The 26,062-nt window shown below is 40.6% G+C and overlaps 1 protein-coding gene across 4 annotated transcripts in view; it reads left to right on the forward strand.

Moving 5' to 3' along the window:
- Positions 1–26,062, forward strand: part of LOC133874687 (acylamino-acid-releasing enzyme-like) — a 44,676-nt gene that overhangs the window by 1,911 nt on the left and 16,703 nt on the right. For 2 of the 4 annotated variants that reach the window (XM_062312563.1, XM_062312573.1), the window contains 11 exons: positions 7,542–7,717; positions 7,839–8,148; positions 8,385–8,606; positions 8,690–8,908; positions 9,045–9,119; positions 15,548–15,686; positions 16,247–16,398; positions 16,498–16,580; positions 16,679–16,800; positions 16,901–16,979; positions 21,556–21,733. In XM_062312563.1, the coding sequence (XP_062168547.1) occupies positions 7,567–7,717; positions 7,839–8,148; positions 8,385–8,606; positions 8,690–8,908; positions 9,045–9,119; positions 15,548–15,686; positions 16,247–16,398; positions 16,498–16,580; positions 16,679–16,800; positions 16,901–16,979; positions 21,556–21,733 (1,730 nt within the window). In that variant the 5' untranslated portion in view covers positions 7,542–7,566. The remainder of the gene's footprint in view (positions 1–7,541; positions 7,718–7,838; positions 8,149–8,384; positions 8,607–8,689; positions 8,909–9,044; positions 9,120–15,547; positions 15,687–16,246; positions 16,399–16,497; positions 16,581–16,678; positions 16,801–16,900; positions 16,980–21,555; positions 21,734–26,062) is intronic. The other 2 variants (XM_062312578.1, XM_062312586.1) reach the window with 2 other exon arrangements.

Below are 26,062 nucleotides of genomic sequence, written 5' to 3' on the forward strand. Positions count from 1 at the left end.
TGGAAAATAGAGCGACTGATCGACAGCACTCTCGGGGTTGAAGGCAAATCCCACTAAGAGCTCTTTATTCTGTGCTGGGGTTTCCCTAGAAGTAAAGGAGAATGTCTCGACTTTATTGCGGATGCCGGAGGGTTCCCTTCCTGTTAGATACTTGGGTGTTCAACTCACTACCAAGCGTCTGTCTGCTGCTGATTGTGAGGGACTGTTAGCTGAAATTTCTGCCAGGATTGATTCTTGGATTGTTAAGAAGTTATCCTTTGCTGGTCGGCTCCTACTTCTGTCTTCTGTGCTTCTTAGCTTGCAGGTGTTTTGGGCTAAGTTTTCATTCTTCCTAAGAAAGTTATCCGCATGTTGGAGCAAAAGTTCAACAGGTTTTTATGGTGTGGAAACGATTCTAAGGCAAAAGCTAAAGTAGCTTGGGACAAGCTCTGTGTTCCTAAGAGAGAAGGTGGGTTGGGAATTAAGAGATTAGAAGTGTGGAATCAAGCATCTATGCTGAATCATACATGGAACTTGTTTTCAAAAGCCGGTTCTCTTTGGGTGGCTTGGGTAGAAGCTAATTGGTTGAAGGGGAAAAGTTTGTGGCAGATTTCTATCCCACAAGCTTGTTCTTGGAGCTGGAAGAAGATCTTGAAACTCTGAGAGGTTGCCAAAACTTTTATTTGGTTTAAAGTTGGTGATGGTAGCAGGATTTCTTTTATGGTATGATCATTGGCATCCTGCAGGATATCTTCTTGAAACGTTTGGCTTTCAGGCTGTCTATGATTCAGGAAGCTCTGTTGATTCTAAACTTTCTTCCATTATCCGAGATGGTGATTGGTTTTGGCCGAGTGCAGTTTGATAAAGTGGTGGAGATTCAAAGCTGTCTCCTTGAAGTTGAACTAGGAGGTGCAGATATGCCTGTGTGCAGAAACCTGGGAGAGTTTAAGAGGCATGAATCCTGTTGTGACTTGGTGGAAGCTTGTTGGTTTTCTTTGGCTATTCCCAGACATTCCTTCCTTCTTTGGTTGGTTTTTTGGGACGCTATTGTAACCAAGGATAGGATGTGCAAATGGGGCTACACAGGTGATAGTGAGTGCTTGTTCTGTCATGGCTGGCAGGAAAGTAGGGAGCATCTCTTCTTTCACTGCAGTTTTAGTAGGAGGATTTGGAGAGATTTAATGGCTGCTTGTTCATGTTTTGATCCGCCATTGGAATGGGACAGAGTTGCTGATTGGGGTGGTGCAGTGTTACATGGCAAAAGTCTGAAGTCCAGCTTGGGAAGACTCTGTTTTGGAGCAGTTGTTTATCACCTTTGGAAACAAAGGAATGATCTGTTGCATGGTAATACACCTAGAACTGAGGAGGTTATTGTGGCTCATATCAAGTGGGAAGTGAGATCAAGAATTCTGGCTAAGGGAAATGTCAAAATAATTGATAAGCAGTTAGATCTTGTGTATAGTTGGAATCTGCAGTCTTTGTTGTAAGAGTTGGTTTATGTATGTTCTATTATATTGCTGATGTCTAGCTGGGTGTAGGTGTTTCTTTCCTTGTTTTGGAAACTTGTTCCAGTTTTCACTAGAGAGTTTGTATTGATTGTGTTTAGTCTATAAAAGTTTTAATTCATCCAAAAAAAAAAAGAGCGACAAATTGACAGGAAAAGAACCTGAACAAAGAAATTCTTGTGTGATTAGCTTGTTGTTTGTCTATTATGTATCGACCAAAACAATCAAATTACGTCAAAGTGAGATTCCAAAAACTTAGAATCCAATTTATGGAATTAAAATTGAATCCCTTATGTTATACGTTATCTTTCAATTTGACTTCATTATAGTTTTCAAACCCCTTGCTGCCTTTGCAGTCTTAACTTATTGGGTATATTAGTATGCCTAGCGCTGTAAACGAGCCGATCTTGAGCAAATATCCCTTGTTCGAGCTCGGCTCATTTACGTTTTCCACAAGCTCGAGACGAGCCAAGAAATTGGGTTCGAGCTCAGTTCGCCATGGTGTAAACCTTGTGTGAGATCGAGCTCGAGCTCACCTATTAGCCGAGACGAGTGCCTTATCGAGTATTTGGCTCGGCTCAACTCGATTAAGGTAAAAAAAAAAAAACGAAATTAACAAATAGCTTCGTCACTGACACCCACTTCTCTTCCTCACCACGACATGCTCTGAGCCGGCCTCTGTGCCACATTCTCCCATCGGCAACCACCACCAAAGCCTCGCTCAAATCCACCGTGGTCACCTCCAGTCCGCCACCATGCTCATCCATGATTGGGCTTGTAGAAATGTAGGAGAGAAAGCCCTAGGGTTGGAGATTGTTAAGTGTAACACCATACTCACCACTGTTAGAATATTAGAGAAGTTGGCCAAGTTATGTAGTAGTTTTTCTTCCCCATTGGTAGATGAAGAGTTAGAAATATAGAGTATAGTAAACAAAAAAAAAAAGCGGAACAGACGAAGAAGTTGGAAGGTTAAATTCAAAGTTCAAGAAGCTAGAAAATACATGGGCGACGTGTGGAAAGCATTAAGAGATATTGGGAGATTTTGGGTTGTTAAAATAATCATCATGAGGCCAAAACTTTCATCTTCTTGGTGGAGGAAGGTAAGTCTGTGCCTAGAATAGAAGAGAGAAGGAAAGGCTTCTTAGGGGTTGTGCTATTGGGTTTGTAGTGTATTGCTTGGGTTGTCGCAGCGGTGAAGGAGGCTTTGCAGTCTCAGGGGGTCGAGGATTTTGTCAAATCCTTCAGGGAAGATTCGAAGGCTTGGATTGTTTGAAAAAGCTGTAATAAGGCTGGCCGCTTCTTGGAGCTGGCGGTCTATGCAGTGGGTGGCCGTAGAGGGTTTATCTTGTTCCTAGAGGGACGAGGAGGGCGGGGCTGGAACAGTTTGGTTGATGAGTTGTGCAAGGTGATGATTTTCCTGGAAACCACGTCTAGGTCTTCTCTCGTTGGTGTGTTGTCTCCGGTGGAGAAGAAAGATGGGAAGGAGGTTTTGGGTTTGAAGGTCTCCTCCCCAAGCTTGGGTGGGGCTTGGCCCTTTGTGGGTGGTGCTCTACCGTCGTTTGTGGAGGTGGTGAGGTCAGAGGCTTGTCGCGCTGTCAAGTTATGGGTTTCGTTGGTTGAGTGCGTGACCTTGATCTTATTTTGATGGTGAGACCAACAGCCTCGGAGGAGGTGAGATTGGCGCTGGACTGCTTTGTGATGGAGATGGAACCATTGGGTAAGGACTTGCTGCTGAAACCACAAGTCAAGGAACATCTAGCACATTTTCTCTCTACCCAAGGCACTCCAGGATTAGCGAGGAAGATTTTGCCTCCTTTGAATTTGCGTACGTGGAAGAACCTTCTAGTGAGGATGATGGGTCGGGTCGTTGATGGGTCGTTTGTTTGCTTTCGAGCTGGGTCTAAAACCCACTTTCCAGTTTTGAAGGTTTCCGCCTAGGCTGGGTTATGACAAAGCCCAAATCTAAGAGGCAGACAGAGGTTACAAGTCAAGGACTCCCTTTGGAGCTTGAAGCGGGTTTTGAGTTCTCTTTGGGTTTTGGGTCTTCATCGGGTCTTCAACGGCCGGGGGTGACGACGGTGGTTGCCATGGGTGGCGGGTTACTTACTGAGAAACTATTATTTTCATATATTAATGAATTGCAAAATATATATGTTGTTTTATAAATCCGAACCAACTGTATATTGAATATATCCGTTTTGGTTGATTTGAGTAGTTTTTATTATGTTCAAACAATATCAATGATGTTATGAAATGATGGATGAATGAAAGGAGTTGAATTGATTTAAAATGTTTGAATGTGTGCTGTGATTGAAGCGCCGAAGCGGGTGGCGTTCTTTGTTTGGACAGCGGCTTTAGGAAAGATCTTAACTCATGACAATTTACGTAGGCGTGGTATTGTGGTGGTTGAGTGGTGTGTTGTGTGTAAAAAGCATGGGGAGTCCGTTGATTACCTTCTTCTTCATTGTGATGTGGCACGGGTTGTTTGGAGTTTTTTTATAGCTTTTTCGGGGTTGAGTGGGTTATGCCTAGTAGTGTCGTGGATTTATTGAGTGGTTGGAGCACTTTGCTGGGTCGTGGGCCTGTTTTTCGTATTTGGAAGCAGGTTCCTTTATGTGTTTTGTGGGGCTTGTGGCGTAAGAGAAATTCTAGTCTTTTTGAGAATGTGGAGGTTTCGGTTAGGGCTCTTTGTAGAAAGGTGCTTAATTTGTTATATCTTTGGGTGTCGGCGCATAGCCTGGGTAGTTTGTTGTTTGCTGACTTTTTACTTTCTTGTTCTTTCCTTTTCTCTGTTTAGGGGCACTTTTGTATACTTCCTGTGTACTAGGGTTGCGTCCCTCTGCGCTTTTTAATGAATTCTTATTTATCAAAAAAAAAAAAATGTGTGCTGTGATTGAGATTTAAATTATGCTAAGTAGAATGATAAAAATTACATGTTGATTGGTTTATCGTATTTGAAGAAAGCATGATTTGCAAGAATAGAAGTATAGAGTTTGAATTTTTAAAGCATAAAGCATGAACGCAATAATGAAAGAGAGGGTAAGCCTCATAATAACGAAAGAGAGGGTAAGCCTCGTAATAATGAAAGAGATAGTAAGCCTCATAATAATGAAGAGAGGATAAGCCTCATAATAACGAAGAGAGGGTAAGCCTCATAGTAACGAAGAGAGGGTAAGCTTCATAATAACAAGAGAGAGGGTAAGCCTCATAATAACGAAGAGAGGGTAAGCCTCATAATAACGAAAGAGAGGGTAAGCCTCATAATAATGAAGAGAGGGTAAGCCTCATAATAATGAAAGAGAGGGTAAGCCTCACAACGAATAAAAAGACTATCATGAGCATGCATATCATTGTTTAAATTGTGTGATGTTTTCATGATATAGAATATTGTAGTTTTTATGCTAGACGTATTAGTATGCATAAGAGTCTCAATGGAAAAGAGCTTATGTATATTTCTATCGGATGGTTGCATGATTTAAATGCTTGAGCAAACAAACCATAAAGTATTATTGTAGGTGAGGTCGTACGTAGTTGTTTCTACAACAGAACTTCTACGTATAATCTTAGCTGCCTAGTATGTTTAAATGTTTTCTATTAGTCAGTGTTTGCTATATCAGCTATAAGAGTTTTCAAACAAAAGTTATAAAATTGGTAGCTGTTATAGTGTACGCATGACTAAAAATAAAAAGTTGGTTCTTTGCAAAAACTCAGTGAATAGTGTACCTCTGAGGTCTTAGTGTATTTATTTATGCTAAGACGGTGGGCTCATAATTCCACCTATATTGCTCCGACCAGTTTTGAGATGTCTGAAGGTGTTGAAGATACTCCTGTGAGGCCACTGTCCTTTCCTCCTGAAGGCGCTGGCTCTTGCTTGAACACGTCGTTGGCCATTGATCTCTCTTCGCTTGTTTCTGAGGGATTTGCAGAACGGACGGTAGAAGTTGAGCCTTCTCTTTTGATGTCGGTAGGGTCTGGGCTAGATTCTTCTGCTCCGGAGAATTCTATGCACGCCTCCTCTCCCGTGAAAGCCTCTGCGTTTCCAGGTATGTTGTTGCTGGCGATCTCTGGTCCTGTTTCGGCATTTTTTGGGTCCCATTCTGCGATAGCCTCCTTTGCCTCTGCTCCGCCTCCAGAAGCAGTGAGTGTCCCTTTTGGGCGCTCGTCAGGAGCTGGTCAGAATGTGGGTGTGGCTGTTAAGGTGGATTCGGTTTCTGAGGGGTTTTCTTCAGCACTCGACTTCTCTGAAGTTGGGTTAGATTCCTTCGGTGTCTCTTCTTTTGGGGCAACTGCGTTGGGAGAAAGGCTCCGCTTTTCTCTTCTGGTAATGTCAGAGTGTGGGGCTCCCATCTACTCGTCCGAGTCCAAATTGGTGCTGAGATATCACCGGAGATCAAAGGTAGGCAAATGTGCTCAAATGGATGCTTCTTTGTTTGACGAGGCTGTGATAGCTCTCAGTTCTCCGACTACTCCATCTTTGGGTGCTTCTTCTCAGGCCTTGGGCGGGACCGTTGTCTAGTCCTCACTGAAGCCAGGTGGGGGAGTGGTCGGTAAGTATCCTTCGTCTAGCCTTCTTCGGTGAGGCTTCCTTCTCTTGAGTGTTCCCTCCCCTTTGGGTGGTTGCGTTTCTCCAATCACTGAAAATGGTGTGAATCTCAGGTCGGACGACTTGATTCAATCTCAGAAGTGGCCAGTAGGTTTTGACCCGTTTGGAGAGATTGTTGTGTGGGATCAGGGCGATGAGGTTTGGGTTGGGGAGGATGCAGACTCCCTTTACCCCTTGGGTGTCTATCTTCCCGACATGCCCTTAAATTGGGTGTCAGATGGTGTTGAAGATAAAGATCCGTCCTTCCCGATTTTGGATGTCATTGAAGAAGATTTCCATCGAGTTAAAAAGGTTGCATGTCTCAAGATCAAAGGGAGGGGAGAGGTGTTGAATCTGAATAGCTCCATTAACTATGGCGATGCAAGCGTGCCCTCTACGCGAAGGAAAGGAAAGGCTCACGTGCTGTAGTGTTGAGTGCTCTTTGTGGGTTTTGGGTTTAAGGGCTTAGGTCCTTGTAGGTTTATTTGGGTTTCTTTTTGTAGGCTGGTTTGGTTGTTCCTGTGTATACTCCTTGTGTACTTAGGGGCGCCTTATGCTTTTTTAATAAAACTTTTCTTACTTATCAAAAATAAAATAAAATTAGATCATATGATCTAATTCTAATGTTAATACATATAATTATCTAATCATATGATCTAAATTTACTTTATTCTAAACATTATTTTAATGAATTGACTTAGTCGATATATTAGTTTTACATACAGGGAAAATTACTTACTGCTTTAGGGTGCCAATAATGTAACTTTCCATTTATTTATTTCTTTCACTCTAAAGTCTCTTTACCATAATTGAGCTTTAATTGAAGAGCATTGACTAACTATTCTACCATAGTTGGGTCTTAAAAGATTTTTTTGTTAAACTAAACTTAATTATATTATAGTTAATTGGGGCCTTATTCCACTGGGGGCCTTTGGCGGCCACCTAATTGGCCTAACCAATGAGCTGGCCATGGATAGAGTTCATTTCAATCAAAAAGCTTATAAAACAAGTTCTTAACTGTCATTTTCAGCTGTTGTTCTATGTTTCAATTCCTATAAGATTCTCAGTTTTCTATTCTTGAAACACGGAAACCCTGCATCACTTTGTTCCATTTCCCACCTCCTTTTCTTATACTTAGTCTTATACATACAAAATACATTATTGATTCATGTGGGAGGGGAAGAGGGTATGGGTGGTACAAACATCATGGGTACTTTTGATTTAGTCAAGTGCTGCAGATTATTTGAGTTCTGACTTCTGAGCTACTGTTTCTTTCTTGTACTGCTCCTTGGAACTTATAGGCTCGACAACTTTCTGTTGACATTAAGAACCTTACCATGTTCATATAGTTTTCCTAGTTTGCTGTTTCTTGTTGTTATTCTGCTGTCCTGGGGTCTTTTGTTTTCCCCCATTTTCTGCCGCATTATTCTTGCTTTTATCCTGCTTATCAATTTTCTTTGCCATTTGATACTTAGTAAAAGACTTTCAGCCTCTTTAGCCATGGATGATTCTAAAGCTGGCCCAATAAAGGAAATGCCGTTGGGATTAGATGCAACAATGGAGGAAGAATATGCTTCACAATCTAAGTTACTTCAAGAGTTCACTAGTATCTCCAACATTGACAAGGCATGGATTTTCAAGTCTGATGGTGGTATGGCTTCTCATGTTTGTAGATTTTTTGTTCTCCAATATCTGGTACTTCTTTCCTCCAAGCCAACTCAGCCAACAGGAGTTGCTTGCAATAATTTTTGCCCTTGAAACTTTTGCTGCAGGAATAGGTTCTCAGGCAATGTTTTCAATTAGTCAAGCAAATCTTTTGGCAAACAAGAGGAGGAAATTTATTGTATCTGCTCATATCTCTCAAGAAACTAAGAGTACAATAAGCTTTCAATGGGCCCCATTTCCTGTTGAGATGACAGGAGTGTCTACAATTGTTCCATCACCATCAGGTTCAAAGCTACTTGTAGTTCGCAACCCTGAAAATGAGTCTGCTTCTAAATTTGAAATTTGGAGTTCATCTCAGTTAGAAAAGGAGTTCCACATTCCTCAATCTGTTCATGGCTCAGTATATACTGATGGATGGTAACTAATAATACGACTCTCGTTTTTCTGATGATGTTCACCTGGTTTACTATTGACTTTGTTTTGCATATGCCTTTAGTGGTAGAAGTTGTCCAATTTTTGGCAATAATACTACTCATAGCTGTATTAGTAGCGGCAGCAAGTGTACGAGTAGTCATGCTAGTAATTCTTGTAGTTCAAATATAGTTATAGTTATGCTATACCATCCTCACAGACCTAGACTCTTGTTGGTGTAGGTTTGAGGGGGTTTCTTGGAATTCTGATGAAACTCTCGTTGCGTATGTTGCTGAGGAACCATCCCCCTCCAAGCCCACCTTTAATTACCTCGGCTACAAGAAAGGTGGTTCCACTGATAAGGATTACGGTAGCTGGAAAGGTCAAGGGGATTGGGAGGAGGACTGGGGAGAAACCTACGCAGGAAAAAGGCAGCCTGCGCTTTTTGTCATCAATATTAACAGGTTGGGTATCATTGCTTTATAAGTTTATAAGAGCTTTTCTTTAGTTGGAAGAATGTTACTATGAAATTACCTGTGTTGTGCAGTGGAGAGGTACAGGCTGTTAAAGGAATTGAGAAGTCTCTGAGCGTTGGCCAAGTTGTGTGGGCTCCATCAACTAGAGGCGTTTGTCAATATTTGGTTTTTGTTGGGTGGTCATCGGATACAAGAAAGCTTGGTATAAAGTACTGCTCTAACAGGCCCTGTGCATTATATGCAGTTAGGGCACCACTTTATAAGTCAGAAGCCAGTGGACTTGAACTCAAGTGAGTTGCTTTTTTAAAACTGTCTTTCTTTTTATTTCACCATTACACCTTTCTTCATGTGAATTATTACATGTTTGAGATGGAGTGTTCTTACTTAAATGTAGAAAATTCTTATGAATTTCTTGTAATGGTCCAGAGATAGCTCAAATGAAGATATGCCCGTTGTTAATCTAACTCAACACATAAGCAGTGCCTTCTTGCCACGGTTCAGGTATGCTACTTATCACACATACTAGGTTTTATCACTGGGGATTGTAGAAACTTTTCTACCCAATCAAGTGCATAATAACTTATATAGAGTGCCTCATTTTTTTTTTCCGGCATTTTGAAGAAACTTTTATAAATATCTATAGGGCCTCCCAAGATATTTTTTCTGGTCAAAATGAGTTCCTCTTGAAGTGCTGGCCTGGCCTACAAATAGGCCTGAAAGTTCATTTCCGTATGTGTCATGTTGTTCTTTCATTTTCAAGGTTCAAATCAATATCTTCATATAAAATGTGAGTTTAATGAGCAATTCGCTGCTATTAACTTATTGGAAGAAATTCAATCTCTTGATGGTTCAGAAGTGGAGAGAGAACTGGCAGCAAAGGAGAGAGTTAGGAAGGAAAAGGCCAAAAATGATTTGGCAGAAGTGGCCCTTATGCAAGAAATTAGTTGGAGACATAAATCTAGGGCTATTTGGCTTAAAGAAGGTGACAATAACATGGGGTTCTTCCATCGTCTTGCTAATTCTCATAGAAGACACAATTTTGTCGCTAGCCTGTGCATCAATGGAAATGAAACTTCTGAGATAGAGTTGATAAAAGAATCTATCACCCAATATTACTCGAACCTCCTAACCGAATTAGCTCCTTGGTGTCCCTCTTTCAATGGTCTAGCGTTCCCTTGTTTAGATTCATCCAAAGCGGTTTGACTGTAAAGACCATTTCAAGAGGAGGAGATTTTTCATTCCTTGCTGAGTATGGAGGTATACAAAGCTTCGGGTCCAGATGGCTTCACCATTGTTTTCTTTCGTTCATGTTGGTCTATTGTGAAGGCTGATCTTATGAATTTCTTTCATAATTTCCATGAGCATGAGGTTTGTGAAGAGTCTTAACGCCCCTTTCATTACCCTTATTCCTAAGAAGCTTGGTCAATTGAAGGCAAGGGACTTCAGACCTATAAGCCTGATAGGGAGCGTTTATAAGATCCTGGCAAAAGTTCTAGCGAATAGATTGCAGCCTATAGTGGGAAACCTTATTTCCAACAGCCAGGATACTTTCATTGGGGGGTGTTAGATTCTAGACTCTGTTCTTATAGCCAATGAATGTCTGGACAACAGATTGATATAAGGAATTCCTGGGGTTTTATGCAAACTTGACCTGGAAAAGGCTTTTGATCATGTTAATTGGGACTTCCTTTTCTATATTTTGAGACGTACAAGCTTTGGCCCTAAATGGAGGAAGTGGATTTCGGCATGTATTTCCACGGCTCGCTTCTCGATCCTGATCAACGGCAGCCCACATGTCTTCTTCGGTAGTTCTCGGGGTCTTCGCCAAGTGGACCCTCTATCTCCGCTTTTCTTTGTTTTAGTCATGGATGCCTTCAGTAGGATGCTTTCTAGAGCAATGGAGGGGGGCTTTCTTTTTGGCTTCCGAGTTGACAATCTCAACAACTTCCCCTTGGAGATTTCACATCTATTGTTCGCGGATGATACTCTTATTATGTGTGATGCTGACGTGGATCAAATTCATAATTTGGACCACGTTCTTTTGTGCTTTAAGGCCATCTCGGGTTTAAAGAACCTTAAAAAATTCGAGTTAGTTGCACTGGGGGAGGTCCCATACATTGAGGGGCTGACGAATATCTTCGGTTGTAATATCTCTTCTCTTCCGTTGCGTTACTTGGGTCTTCCTCTTGGTGCTCCCTTCAAATCTAAAGCCATTTGGGATGGGGTAATTGAGAAAATGGAAAAAATGCTAGCGAGTTGGAAGAAGATTTACTTGTCCAAGGGAGGACGCCTTACTCTTATCAAGAGTACACTTTCAAGTATTCCCACATATTTTCTATCTCTCTTCCCTATACCAGCTTGCATAGCCAAAAGACTTGAGCGTTTTCAGAGAGATTTTCTATGGGACAGTCCAAGCGGGGAACACAATTTACATTTGGTAAACTGGAAGATTGTTTGCTTCCTTCAAATCTAAAGCCATTTGGGATGGGATAAATGAGAAAATGGAAAAAATGCTGGCGAGTTGGAAGAAGATTTACTTGTCCAAGGGAGGACGCCTTACTCTTATCAAGAGTACACTTTCAAGTATTCCCACTTATTTTCTATCTCTCTTCCCTGTACTAGCTTGCATAGCCAAAAGACTTGAGCGTTTTCAGAGAGATTTTCTGTGGGACAATCCAGGCGGGGAACACAATTTACATTTGGTAAATCGGAAGACTGTTTGCTCCCTTCAAATCTAAAGCCATTTGGGATGAGGTAATTGAGAAAATGGCAAAATGCTGGCGAGTTGGAAGAAGATTTACTTGTCCAAGGGAGGACGCCTAACTCTCATCAAGAGTACAATTTCAAGTATTCCCACTTATTTTCTATCTCTCTTCCCCATACCAGCTTGTATAGCCAAAAGACTTGAGCGTTTTTAGAGAGATTTTTTGTGGGACAGTCCATGCAGGGAACACAATTTACATTTGGTAAACTGGAAGACTGTTTGCTCCCTTCAAATCTAAAGCCATTTGGGATGGGATAATTGAGAAAATGGAAAAAATGCTGGCGAGTTGGAAGAAGATTTACTTGTCCAAGGGAGGACGCCTTACTCTCATCAAGAGTACACTTTCAAGTATTCCCACTTATTTTCTATCTCTCTTCCCTGTACCAGCTTGCATAGCCAAAAGACTTGAGCGTTTTCAGAGAGATTTTCTATGGGACAGTCAAAGCGGGGAACACAATTTACATTTGGTAAACTGGAAGATTGTTTGCTTCCTTCAAATCTAAAGCCATTTGGGATGGGATAAATGAGAAAATGGAAAAAATGCTGGCGAGTTGGAAGAAGATTTACTTGTCCAAGGGAGGACGCCTTACTCTTATCAAGAGTACACTTTCAAGTATTCCCACTTATTTTCTATTTCTCTTCCCTGTACTAGCTTGCATAGCCAAAAGACTTGAGCGTTTTCAGAGAGATTTTCTGTGGGACAGTCCAGGCGGGGAACACAATTTACATTTGGTAAACCGGAAGACTGTTTGCTCCCTTCAAATCTAAAGCCATTTGGGATGAGGTAATTGAGAAAATGGAAAAAATGCTGGCGAGTTGGAAGAAGATTTACTTGTCCAAGGGAGGACGCCTTACTCTCATCAAGAGTACAATTTCAAGTATTCCCACTTATTTTCTATCTCTCTTCCCCATACCAGCTTGTATAGCCAAAAGACTTGAGCGTTTTCAGAGAGATTTTCTATGGGACAGTCCAGGCGGGGAACACAATTTACATTTGGTAAACCGGAAGACTGTTTGCTTCCTTCAAATCTAAAGCCATTTGGGATGGGGTAATTGAGAAAATGGAAAAAATGCTGGCAAGTTGGAAGAAGATTTACTTGTCCAAGGGAGGATGTCTTACCCTCATCAAGAGTACACTTTCAAGTATTCCCACTTATTTTCTATCTCTCTTCCCCGTACCAGCTTGCATAGCCAAAAGACTTGAGCGTTTTCAAAGAGATTTTCTGTGGGACAGTCCAGGCGGAGAACACAATTTACATTTGGTAAACTGGAAGACTGTTTGCTCCCTAATTGTGAGAGGGGGATTAGGCGTCAAAAACCTTACTCTGCTTAACAAAGCCCTGCTCAGTAAATGGCTTTGGAGGTTCGGGAATGAACAAGATTATTTATGGAGGCAGGTGATTGCTTCGAAGTACGGGATCCAGAGAGGGGGGTGGTGCTCTGAGGAAGCGCGAGGTTCTTATGGGGTTAGTCTTTGGAGGTATATTAGGAAAAATTGGGGAGCTTTTTCCTATTATATTTCCTTTGAGGTTGGGGATGGCTTTTGCATCCGTTTATGGCATGATAATTGGTGTGGTGATAGTGCTCTAAAGTGTTCTTTTCTTGAATTCTTTGCCTTGGCTCATAACAAGGAGGCTTTGGTTTTAGAGTACATGGATTGCTCCAGTCCACACACCCTTTAGAATCTTAATTTCATGCGAGATGTTCAATATTGGGAAATTGAATCTATGGATTCTTTTCTCACTCTTTTATACTCTATGAACCCACGTTCGGGAGCTATGGATAGCATGGTGTGGACTTCTTCAAGTCGGCATGGTTTTGCAGCCAAAAGCTACTACACTATGTTAACTTCTCCTAGGAGTGAAGAGCCTGGTTCATTCCCGTGGAAAAGAATTTGGAAGGTGAAGGCCCCTCTGCGCATTGCTTTCTTCTTACGGGCCATAGCTCTGCGTAGAATCCTCACGGTAGACAATCTTAGAAGGCGGGAGTTTCAGCTGATTAATCAATGTTGCCTTTGTAAGAAGGACGAGGAAACTATTAATCATCTTCTCCACCATTGTGAGTTTTCTCTGGATATCTGGCACTTAGTGCTTATCAACTTTGGGGTCTCTTGGGTCACACCTGGTAACGTGCCTCAACTGCTCCATTGTTGGAAATTCATTGGGCATGGACATCATAGAGAAGCTATTTGGAAAGTTATTCCAGCCCTCTTAATGTGGAGCATTTGGAGAGAAAGGAACCGTCGGATCTTTGAGGATAGTGAGTCCAATGTCCTACTTCTTAAATCCTCATTCCTGAGATCTCTCCTGGATTGGGCCCTTGCTCATGTTCCTACATTCTCTTCGGGGAATTTGGTAGATTTGATTTGTTTTCTAGATTGTAACAACAGCTAGTTCTTGGTGCTCTTGTTTCTCTTGTATAGCAGCTAGTTCTTTGGTGCTCTTGTTTTCTTGTATACTCTTCGTGTACGAGAATTTTCCCTTTTCTTCAATAAAACTTATTATTATTCATAAAAAAAAATCACTGCTATTAAATTGCAGTTCCTCTCCTTCCCAGTTTAAAGTGGCTTTCGATAAAAACATTATCATTGTAACCTTGTTTAACTGGTCAAGAATGCAATTAACATTCTATTTGGTGCTATTAAATTCATTGATTTTCTTGGATTCTTGATTTGATTATTAAGTGCTTGTATATTTCTTCATATAACGCTGTTATTGTATATAGTACTGGTTTCTTTTTACTAGTAACATGTCTCGAATAAACCGTATTTCAGTATATGAACTATGAAGCTATATAAGTTGTTGAATGTATCTACTAAACATACTATAAACAACAACTTTGGAATCTGATGATTGTTGTTAGAAGATTTTATTCTTATCTTTTTTCTAGTTGAGTTTATCTTTATCTCAATTTAGTGATATTTATCTTTATTTAGATTTGGTGGTAGTTCAGTTTGTTATATTTATCGTTATCTTGAATTGTATTTCTCTTATAACAATAAACATTAAGGGTGGGAGAAAATAACATAAGCCCACCATTTATTTTTCTCAACATGGCATCAGAGCTTTTTTCTTTTTTGTTCTTTGTTTTCTTTCTTCCCGTGTGTTATGTTGTGGGCTTAGTGATTGGACGTCAACGACGGTGTATATTGTCACTGTCGACCTCATTGGTATAGTTGATCATCGGTTGTTTGTAGCTATATAGCTGTATGTTGTGGTTAGTTTCCGTTACTTACCGATGTGTTTCATGTGAGTCTAGTTAATTGTGGAGGTGCCTTCGTGCCTTTTGTGGTGTCTATAGTGCGAAATGAATGACAAAAGTTTTGAGAACCATGAAGGGACTTTGGAGGGGATTAAGTTCTTTTTTTTTAACCCTGTATCTTTGGACAGCTGCTTTGGTTATTAGTTATCATGATTTTCTTCTTCTTTTTTCTCTTTCTAGCTTGGTGTTTTCTTATAAATATTTTCCGTGTACCTGTGGTATCTTACGCTTTTAATGATATCTCAATTACTTATAAAAAAAATTGGGGAGCTTTTTAGCAAAGTATTGTGAGTTTTGGCCAGTTCAATGCTTTTTCGACTAGTCTAGTTGTATTTTGGCCTATTTTGGTTGTTTTCGAACGAGTTTTGTGGGTGTTTCAGCTAGTTTAGTTGTTGTTCAACTGGTTCCCATTGTTTTTTGCTGTGTTTTGTTGAGCCAGTATGGTGTTGTTTCTACCGATTCAGAATGTTTTTCGGTCAATTCTATTTGTTTTAGGCTGGTTCAGTTGGTTTTTCAGCTGATTCATTGGTTTTTCAGATCCTATTCAGTTCGTTGATTTTGTTCGTGATAAATTGTTTGCAACAAGTAGATTTTCTTACTCCGTAAAAGCCCTTTGTCATGGATGTGCTGCATTTATTTTGTTCTAAGTTGGGATTATATGATAATTTCCAACTTGAGGGGGAGTGTTAGAGGATTTTATCCTTATGTTATTTTTATCTAGGTTTAGTGGTATTTATCTTTATCTTGGTTTGGTGCTAATCCAGTTTGTTTATGTTTGTTATATTTATCGTTATGTTGAAATGTTTCTCTTATAAATAGTTAACATAAGTGTAGGATAAAAATAATATAAGCCCATCATTTATTTTTCTCAACAATTGTAAGTGCATTGTCTTTCTTTTTCCAGCCCAGATGGAAATTTCCTAGTGTTTTTAAGCGCAAGAAGTTCTGTGGATTCTGGGGCACATAACGCGACAGAGTCACTTCACAGAATTGATTGGCCAACAGATGTAAAGTTGTGGCCATCTGCCAAAATTGTTGATGTGGTGAGCGCTTAAATTCCTTGTTGAGCTTGTGCACAAGAATTTGCATCTCAAGGATGCGAACTTATATATGGTATACCTCTGCTGCTTTTGACTGGACAAGATTTTGCTCTATTGCTACCATGTTATATATACTAGAAGCATTCTTTATGACGCCTTGACATTTTATGTTGCTATCATGCACCTTGAGTGCTAAATGGCAATGTTTACTAATACTGAGGTAACTCATGATTGTTCCAATGGAGCTGAATTAATTGATAGATCCAAACGAGCTAAGACTGAGTTGATGCTTGAAAAATTATTTTGGATTAGTTTTTGAAGCCCCCCCAAATCTGGAATTAAGTGTGCAAATTTTCTAGCCCATACTTTAGTGTGAGAATTTTTTGCATGATACTCATGTAAAATATATCATACATATTTCTTCTATTATTTTCATTACTTACATACAATAAAGATTTATTTAGACTGTAAACAGAGAATTAGGACATGCTGTATTAGTTCAGTTTTCTATACTTTTCTTGTAGCTTCACTCATAACTATTTCATTCAATATGATCTTTGAAGATTCATGTTGTGATGTGTGCTGATGATGGTTGCTTCCCGGGGCTGTACTTTTCAAGTATCCTTAGCAATCCATGGCTTTCTGATGGATGCACTATGATTATATCTTCCATATGGAACAGCAGTCAAGTAATACTTTCTGTGAATGTGTTGAGGTAACTTTAATGGCTGGTTAAATATCTTTTTCTTGTGTTGGCAGACTTTTATAGCGTTGTTTCTATAACCAGTTCATGATATCTCCTGTTAAATTTCAGTGGGGAAGTGTTACGTATCAGCCCTGCCAATTCAAATTTTTCATGGAACGTTCTTACACTGGATGGGAATAATATTGTTGCTGGTAACATCAAATGCTGATCTTTACCAACACCCTGGCCTGGCCTGTAATAGTGTAGAAATTTGGAATACAATTTTTACATTGTGCTTTATTGTTTGAAGTGTCTAGCAGTCCAGTAGACGTTCCTCAAATCAAGTATGGTTGCATTGTTGAGAAAGCAACTAAGGCTGCTGCATGGAGTTGGTTAGACGTATCAAGTTCCATATTTAAGTGCTCTGAGAAGGTTTACATAATTTTCTTTTACTGATATTATATGAATCGTTTCTGTATATAAATTATCTTAAATGCATGCAATTTTTTGAGTGAGTGTCTTCTTGCTGCAGGTTAAATCTTTGCTCTCATCTCTTCAGTTCGGTATAATGAAGATACCAGTGAAGGATGTTTCTGATGGCCTCACAAAAGGTATTAAATGCTATTTTGATTTCTTTCTCAAGCCTAATCATCCATATTGAATACACTGGCTTAATGCTTAAAATTTAATTGAGGCTATCGTAATATTTACTCATGATTCATAATGACCCTAAAATGCCTATGCTTTGGGTGACAAGAAAGATAGTTGCAAGATTTTTTGAGTTTTGAAAAAGACCTCCTAGTCCTACCACCCCTTCCCTCAATTCTTAATTTTTGGCATATTTACCTGCTGATTTTCATTGATTTTTGTTTTTGTATCAGCCTAATGAAGTGGAATTTATTTATTTATTTTTATTTATTTTATTTTTTGGTATTTTTGTATTATTTTTTTTTTTTTGCCCGATGGAGTTAATTTCTCTCTTGGGTTGCTCCTTGAAGGCAAATAAACTATTGTAAGCTATTATAGTTAGTACTTGGGACTAGTAAAAGTATTAATTGATGTTGAATTAGATGTAATCAAGCCGAGCTTAGGCGAGTAGTCCTGTGCAACCTTGGCTCGGCTCGCCAAGGCGGAAAACCTTGTGCGAGGTCGAGCTCGCCCATTAGCTGAGCCGAGTGCCCTCCTGAGTACTCGGCTTGAGTAACAGAAAAAATCCACCCTCTCCAACCCCCAAACGGCACAAGACCACCTCCCAAAGGCTGGCAACCACGTGTGACAGCTAGCCTGACGTGCTCCGTGGCCGGAGACTACTGTGCAGTAGTGCAGCCACTAACGTCAGCCACAAAAATTCACCTACAAATTCCCTCTTTTATCTCGATTTCTCTCTCAAATCGATGCTCCGCCCAACAGCAACGCTACCCCTAGTCCGAAGAAGGCAACACACAGCCATCACACGGCGCGGTGGCCGGTGTTGCGCCTGATGCTGCCCTTTCAGCCCTGATCTTTCTCCCCTCTCCTGCATTTTCCCCTTCTTTCTCACTCTTTTTTGTCAACGCCCAAATGTCACCTTTTATGTTTTAATTTCCTTTCCTTGGGGAAGCTTCCCAAAATGCTTTTTTTTTTTTTTTTTTTTTTTTTTTTTTTTTTCTAAAAAAAAAAAAAAACTAAGGTATACGTGTATGGCACCGAGTTTATAGAAAACCACATGATATGCGTATGTCCTGACACACTTTCAGCTGCGCGACTCAAGGATGCAGTGTTCGGTTTGAAAGAGCAACATGATTTCAGAAGTGGGAGAAATATTTGGCTTGAATCATGCAACCTTTGTCCATTCACAACCATTAATTAGCCCGTTGCCCAAGGAATTCTCATCAGATTTGAATGAGAAAATGATTCCAATTTGAGGCACACTAAATATTTTTTAATACTAGGTCTCTCTTTGTTTAGATTAGAATAAGAAAAAAAAAGGTTTTCACATTGTTTAACGAGGTACTAGGTCTCTCTATTTTTTTTTTTTTTTATACGTAATTAAAATTTTATTAAGAAATGAAGTGTAAGGCGCCGTTAAGTACACATGTGGTATACAAAAAAGAACCAAAACTAACCCAAAAACCCATCAGACAACCAAAGCAACAGGAAAAAAATAAACCTAAGGCCTTGAGAAACAAACCACAAAAACCCCCATGGCATACAACCCTACATCACATGGGTCTGGCCTTTCCTACACTTAGAAGAAGTTTTAGAGTCACCATAATTAACGAAGCTTTGCAGGAGCTTCTTTGCAGATTCAGAAGCTCCTTCTTCCCTTTAGTCTTCTGATGCTTAATTATTTCTTCCGTAATAGCCCTGAACCTCTCGTTATGCTCCTCAGACACCTTCCATGCATACTCCTGGGACAACCTCTCCCAAAACCCAGCAGCCTTCTTCCTAACATCTAACTCCCACTTTGACGTCAACTTCTCATCCATCTCAGCCGGAGAGAGTGAATTTGTATGGGTAATCGGAGAAACCATGGAAGACGTCTCTAGTGCTGGAAGAAGAGAAGAAGTCTCACCGACTACAAAACCCGAAAACCCAGGGATTATTGAAGGAAGACTTGGCCCGGCTACAGAACCCGAGTCCCCATCTACGTCCAACGGATCCACACCCACTGAAGGCACCCCATATTCTGCCCCAAAGAAATCTTCGACGAAGTGTCTTGCTGAATCTTTGTCGGACCCGAGCCCACATCACCGTCTGGATCAAGGTGCCGACAGCTAGGCCCACCCCCGGAAGAAGACAAACCCAATATCACCCCAGAGTCTGCAGGCGATGTTATCTCCGGCAGAGGAGGAGACGACAAGGTCTCTAGTTGAAGAAGACACCTAGGAGAGCCTGACGATGCCATACCCACACTCTCAGAGGTTTCCAACGGAGTGTCCGCCAAGACACCAGTAGAAAGGCGATCCAAGGGAGACCTAGAAGAAATCTCCGGCGACATCTCCAGCAGGATGCTCAACGGATGGGAAAGAACAGGTTTCGGGAAGAGTCGGGCTAAGCGGAAACCTGAATTATGACCCAGACTAGTCCCAACAAAACGGGCCAAAAGTTTTCTTACAGCTTGGCCCAGAGCCAAGTTAGACCCAATAACCAGCTTGCTCCACGTGCGACGTTTTGAAATTTTAAAATTCAAATTTGGATGTGCTAGAATCTTCTTACCCGGCGGACAGAAAGGCCAGTCAAGACCCATCAGTTCTGGCGGAGGTGCTTCCAGAGAGAAACAATCCACCGCCGTTCTGAGCTCTTCCTCTGATTGCCTTACCGACAGGAGAAGGTCCAGATCACACGGCTCCGCCGAAGCATGAAACAACCTGGAACGGCTAACCCCCCGCGATACGGCCCGTGCCTGACCTTTAGACCTCCACAAAATGAGGGTCCCTCCAATAAGGAGCCAAACCCAGCTTTGGCTCTTCTTTCTTCCCCTCGTTTTTGATCTACACAGTTGGAGACCTAGAATCGCTATCCATTTTGCCAGAAAGAAAAGTAGCTGCCTTTCTCATCTCATCTGAGAATTTGATCCAACCCCACCCACCACGGCCCTCAGGGATGATCAAAATGAACCCTTTCCGACCACCCAGCCTGAAAATTGCTACCTCTAGGAAACGGCCAGCTTGGTTACTACCTCTCCGAGTGATCACGGTTTTCGACCCTTGCCTGAAGGATTTGATGAACTCTTGATCTTCCGGGTAACCCAATAGGATCTCCATCGTCAATGCGAGCCACTCCGAGCACTGAGAACTAATGACGATCTCACCGGAAAAAGTTCTTTTCTCCCCCACCCTCAGCCTCGACGCCCCATCCAGAATTGAGAAGACGAAAATCTTCGACTCCACGATGAAACTTTTCTCCATCTCAGAACACCCCCAACCCACAGCACGGTCGACCCAGTGTACTCTACATAATCGCAGGCGAAGAAGAACCCACAAAGAGAAACCACTGGAAGAAAACCCTACACGCAAAACAAGAGAAACCCAAGAACCAGAAGAAACGAAACTTGCACCCCGACTGCACGACGAGAAGAACAGAAGTAGAAAGTTCGGGACTCCTAGCATAACGCGCTCTCACGCTCCGACATTAGAGAGAGAGAGAGAGAGAGAGAGAGAGAGAGAGAGAGAGAGAGAGAGAGAGAGAGAGAGAGAGAGAGAGAGAGAGAGAGAGAGAGAGAGAGAGAGAGAGAGAGAGAGAGAGAGAGAGAGAGAGATTTATTCTTTTCAGAAAACTTGATCATCTAGAAAACCTTATTTATCTGTAATCTTGTAAAAGACCTCCTACCCCGACTCCCCACTCCAAAATCCAACAACAACAGGAAATGATCAGATAGTAACCGAGGAAGCCATCTTTGAGAGAGACACTTGGTGGAGAATTTTGGTGGATTCAAAATATGGCAGCTTATAGGGTGGGAGGTGCTCTCTTGAGCTTGCAGGAACGTTAATCGAGCTGAGTTTTACACGAGTATGAATCATTTAATAATCGAGCCTAATCTTGCGTTTACAAATGACTCGTTTGATAATCGAGTCGAGCTCAAGCTTTTCATTTACAGCCCTGGTACTGGTGAATGTTAATAGTTCAATGGAGATATTTGTGATTTGAGTTGAATATATCTTGTCTTTCAACAACCTGAAAAAAAAAAAAAAAAAAATGTTGGTAAGGGGACAATAATTCTCATAGATCAAAGGAAGGAGCACTTAGGGAAAAAAAAAATTGGGAAGCGTAAAGAACTATCTTTCTTTTAAGCCATTTTTTTTTGTCAAGTATAAATCCAAACAAATAAAAGTAAGAAGTAATATAGCTGATGCAAACTTGCATCATGCATGAGGTTATCATTGGCATTTATTAAATAGAAAGAAGATGATAATGAAGAAACTATAGCTGGATAGCCTGATGCAACTTGCATATAAACTTCAGATTAATGCCACATCACATTGTCCAGAAGAAGTGAATGATAAACTTTGCAACATTCATGAATCATATGCTTTACTCATACAACCATTGTCCTTTAGCTGGATATTAGACTGAAACAACTCATGGGTTGTTTTAGTGAATATATATTATAGTCCTTCACTAGGAACTGTGTGATGTCTTAATCATAATATTCTTTCTTTAAAGAGAATTGATTTTGATAGCCTGTATGTGTTTACTTTGTTTTAGGTGCTAGCAAACCTTTTGAAGCTATTTTTGTATCTTCCAACTCCAAGGAAAGCGATGCTTGTAATCCGCTAATCGTTATTCTTCATGGAGGCCCACATGATGTCTCGATATCAAGCTTTTCAAAGTCCCTGGCATTTCTCTCTTCAATTGGATACAACTTATTGATTGTAAACTATAGGTATGTCATCATTCTTGTTATTGTTTGTAGTAGTAATAGTAGTAGTTTTATTGCTATTGAGAGTTAGTATCAGATTTTTATGCTCAACATACATTGCTTTCAACTATCACTTTCCGCATTAATCCAACAGAATCTGATTGATCACAGGGGACATCTCTCTCTCTCTCTTAAAACCTCTTCTTCTCCAAGATGAAGTTCCATCATTGTTAAGGTGGTGTTACTTGATAAGACCATGTGTAGAAAATAAAGAACAAAAAGAGAGAGAAATTCTTATTGCTTGTAATTGTTTCATACGATTGCATAAGTTTAAATAGAAGAAACCTGTGGACTAATATGGAAAGAAATAAAGACAATATTGCAATCAGAATAAATAAAGAAGAAACATAATATGTTGGTAGTTTCCATCTTCAACACTCCGCCTCAAGTTGAGGCATAGATGTCTCACATGCCCAGCTTAGATAAGGCTAAATGAAGAATACTACTAGACACACTCTTTGTCAACATATCCACTAGTTGTTCTCCTATCTTCACATATGGTGTGCAGATGATACCTTCTCGAAGTTTTTCTTTAATAAAGTGTTGATCAATTTCAACATGCTTGGTTCGATCATGTTGGACTGGATTATGAGCAATACTGATCGCCGCTTTATTGTCACAATACAATCGCATTGAGTCCTTGGAGTCAAATCCAAGCTTTGTCAAGAGTATTTTCAACCATAATTTTTCACACACTCCTTGAGCCATAGCTCTAAATTCTGCCTCTGCATTAGATCTGTCAACCACAGACTGTTTCCTTGCTCTGCCATGTAGCCAAATTACCTCCCACAAATGTGCAATAACCTAATGTGGACCGTCGATCCATAATCAAGCCAGCCCAATCTGCATTTGTATAGGCTTCTATTTTCAAATGATCATGTTGAGAAAACTACAGCCCCTTACCTGGTGAGGATTTTAAGTAGCGAAGAATGCGATAAACTACTTCCATATGAATCTTTCGCGGAGAATGCATAAATTGACTCACCATACTAATTGCATATGTAATGTCTGGACGGGTATGAGATAAATAAATCAACCGTCCAACCAATCTCTGATATCTGCCCTTATCCACCAAAGGGCTCTCGCTACCTTCTCCCAGTTTAACATTTACCTCTATTGGATTGTCAGTGGCTTTATATCCGAGCATTCTTGTTTCCATAAGAAGATCAAGTACGTATTTTCGTTGGGAGATAAATATACCATGCTTTGACCTTGCTACCTCAATGCCGAGAAAATACTTCAGACTCCCCAAGTCCTTTATTTCAAACTCGTTAGCAAGATGATGTTTTAAGTTCTCTATCTCCCCATCATCATTTCCTGTTAAGACAATATCATCAACATACACAATTAAAGCTGTTACCTTTCTTTGAGAGGAATGCTTAATGACGAGTGTATGATCAACTTGATTTTGCTTGTAACCAAATCTCTACATAGCTCGGGAAAATTGCTTGAACTATGCTCTTGGAGATTGTTTTAAGCCATACAAAGCCTTCTTTAGTTTGCACACTTTTCCTATTGAGGATGAATCTTCCAATCCAGGGGGAATTTACATGTATATTTCTTCTTCTACGTCTCCATGAAGAAATGCATTTTTCACATCAAATTGATGTAGAGGACAATCTAAGTTTGCAGCTATAGACAGTAGAACCCTAATTGAGTTCATCTTTGCTACTGGAGCAAATGTTTCTTCATAATCAATCCATAGGTCTGAGTAAAGCCTTTTGCAACAAGTCTGGCTTTGTATCGTTCCACAGAACCATCAGCCTTATGCTTGATAGTGAACACCCACTTGCAGCCAACAACCTTCTTTTCATTAGGTAATTTAACCAAATCCCAAGTCTTGTTTTTGTGAAGAGCTTCCATCTCTTCTTGCATCGCTGTCCTCCGTTTTGGATCACTAAGTGCCTCTTGTAGATTTCTAGGGACAAACACAGAAGACAATTTGGATACAAAGGAATGATATAGTGAAGAAATGTGTTGATAAGAAACAAAATCATAAACTGGATGGTGTGTACATGACCTAACTTCTTTGCGTTGTGCAATGGGCAGACTCGTATCATTGACAACAGGTATTACATAATTTATATCAGAAGTAGAAGTAGTATTACCTGAGCCAGGGTCAGATGTTTGGCATGTAGCATCAGAAATGGTCTTATTTTTCTGGCGTCTGGAGTAAACTCTCAACTCTTCCACAGGCGGCCCAGATGTCATATCAGTAGGTTCAGTATGAGACTCATTAGTAAGCTGTTCTTGCTTCGGCTCCGGCATAGGAGTAGGGATAAGTAACGGAGTCAAAAAATCCTCTTCAATCTTACTCTCACCCTGAAGAAGAGTTTGGGATGAAGAGAAGTATGATTGTGGTTCAAAGAAAGTGACATCCATAGAGAAAAAGTGTTTTCTTGATGGGAGTGATAACATTTATACCCTTTATGAGTAGGAGAATAGCCCACAACGACACATTTGAGGGCTCGAGGGTCTAACTTACTCCTAGCAAGACCATGAATATGGAACACAACCAATAACTTTTAGAGAAACACCTTTTGAAGTAGAGAAAGGTAGGGACAACACCTCGAGGGGTGTTTTGAAATCTAATACCTGAGAAGGTATCCTATTGATGAGATATGTAGTAGTGAGTAAGGCGTCCCCCCAATAAGATTTAGGATCATGCGTGTCAAGCATAAGGGAACGAGTTACCTCTAAAGATGCCGATTTTTTTTCGTTCAACAACACCATTTTGCTGTGGAGTATCGACACATGTGGTTAGGTGTATAATACCTTGCTCTCAAAAATACGTCTCGAGATTACCAGGCATATATTCACCTCCATTGTCAGAACGAACAATTTTAATCTTGGTATTAAACTTGAGTCTGAACCATCTTGTGAAACATCTTAAGCACAAAAACACATCACTGTTGTCCTTTAACAAGTAGATCTATGTGGTCCGAAAAAATCATCAATAAAAGAGACAAACTACTGATACCAGATAAAGAGACCACTCGTGAAGGGCCCCACACATCAGTATGAATGAGAACAAAAGGTGCATCACTTTTATTGATACTAGGAGAAAAAGACACACGGTGGTGTTTTGAAAGTTCACAAGTTTCACATTGAAACTTAGAAACATTATTATGCAAAAATAACACAGTAAACATGGGTTGCAAAATTTAAAAGGAAGGGTGCCCTAAGCGTTGATGCATGAGCCAGATTCTAGCTGCAGAGTCATCCGCCTGAACCGTATGATAAGCCTGTATGAGCTGACCTTGTGTGTTAGGCTAAGGGTCCAGATAGTACAAGCCATCCTTCAAGTTACCACTGCCAATCATCTTCCCTGTGACTAGGTCCTGAAAGAAGAAATAGTAACAGTAAAAAATTACTCAACAATTAAACTCAATGATAATACGTGCAATGGATAATAGATTAGCAGCAAGATTAGGGATATGAAGGACAGAGGCCAAGGTCATAGAGGGGGTGACAGAAACAGATCCTTTACCCGACACTGGAGACAGAGAACCGTCAGTTATTCTAACTTTGTCTCTACCTGAACAAGGATTTGACTAAAATAAATGAGACTTACTAGTCATATGATCAGAGGCACCAGAGTCAATGACCCATGGATCATCAGAGGGAGTAGTAGATGCATTCAGAGCAGTGGCTAAATTACCTGTAAGAGTGGAGGAGGATGTAGTCGCGGGTGTGTCCAATCGAGATATAAGTCGACGGAGTGCTTTTACCTCGTCTTTAGTCAGTCCCCCCATATCAGTAGTAGAGGAATGAGTATCGAGTGTGGGAATGGCCATCTCAACTGTGGAAGTATGATGGGATCGAGGCCTGATTCCTCCACCTGTGCGACACCCATGACCTTGGGTAGGAATGCCATGAAGTCTCTAGCGAGTCTCCCGAGTATGTTGCGACCTATTACAGTGGTCACAGAATAATTTGTCTCTATCATCTGAGGTAGCATCTGCTATTCTGCCACTATCTCAAACTCTCAAATTATCTCTCAAAGTGTGTTGAGATGTACCCGCAAGAGCAGATTGGGTCTGTGAACTGGGATGAAGCATGGTGCTATGACGACTCTCCTCATTTTGAATGTATGAAAAAAACTCTTGTAGTGATGGAAGAGGTTCCTTCCCAAAAATCTGAGCCTGCACAGGATCATACTCTAAATTCAATCCGCCCAAGAACTCATAAATGCGTTCCTCTTCAATCATCTTCTTAATTTTAACAGCATCAGCAACACACTCAGGTTGCAAATTCTGATAATGATCTAACTTCTGCCACAAACTATGGAGC

The sequence above is a fragment of the Alnus glutinosa genome, chromosome 1, assembly GCF_958979055.1.
Source record: "Alnus glutinosa chromosome 1, dhAlnGlut1.1, whole genome shotgun sequence".
In the NCBI taxonomy this organism is placed as follows: domain Eukaryota; kingdom Viridiplantae; phylum Streptophyta; class Magnoliopsida; order Fagales; family Betulaceae; genus Alnus; species Alnus glutinosa.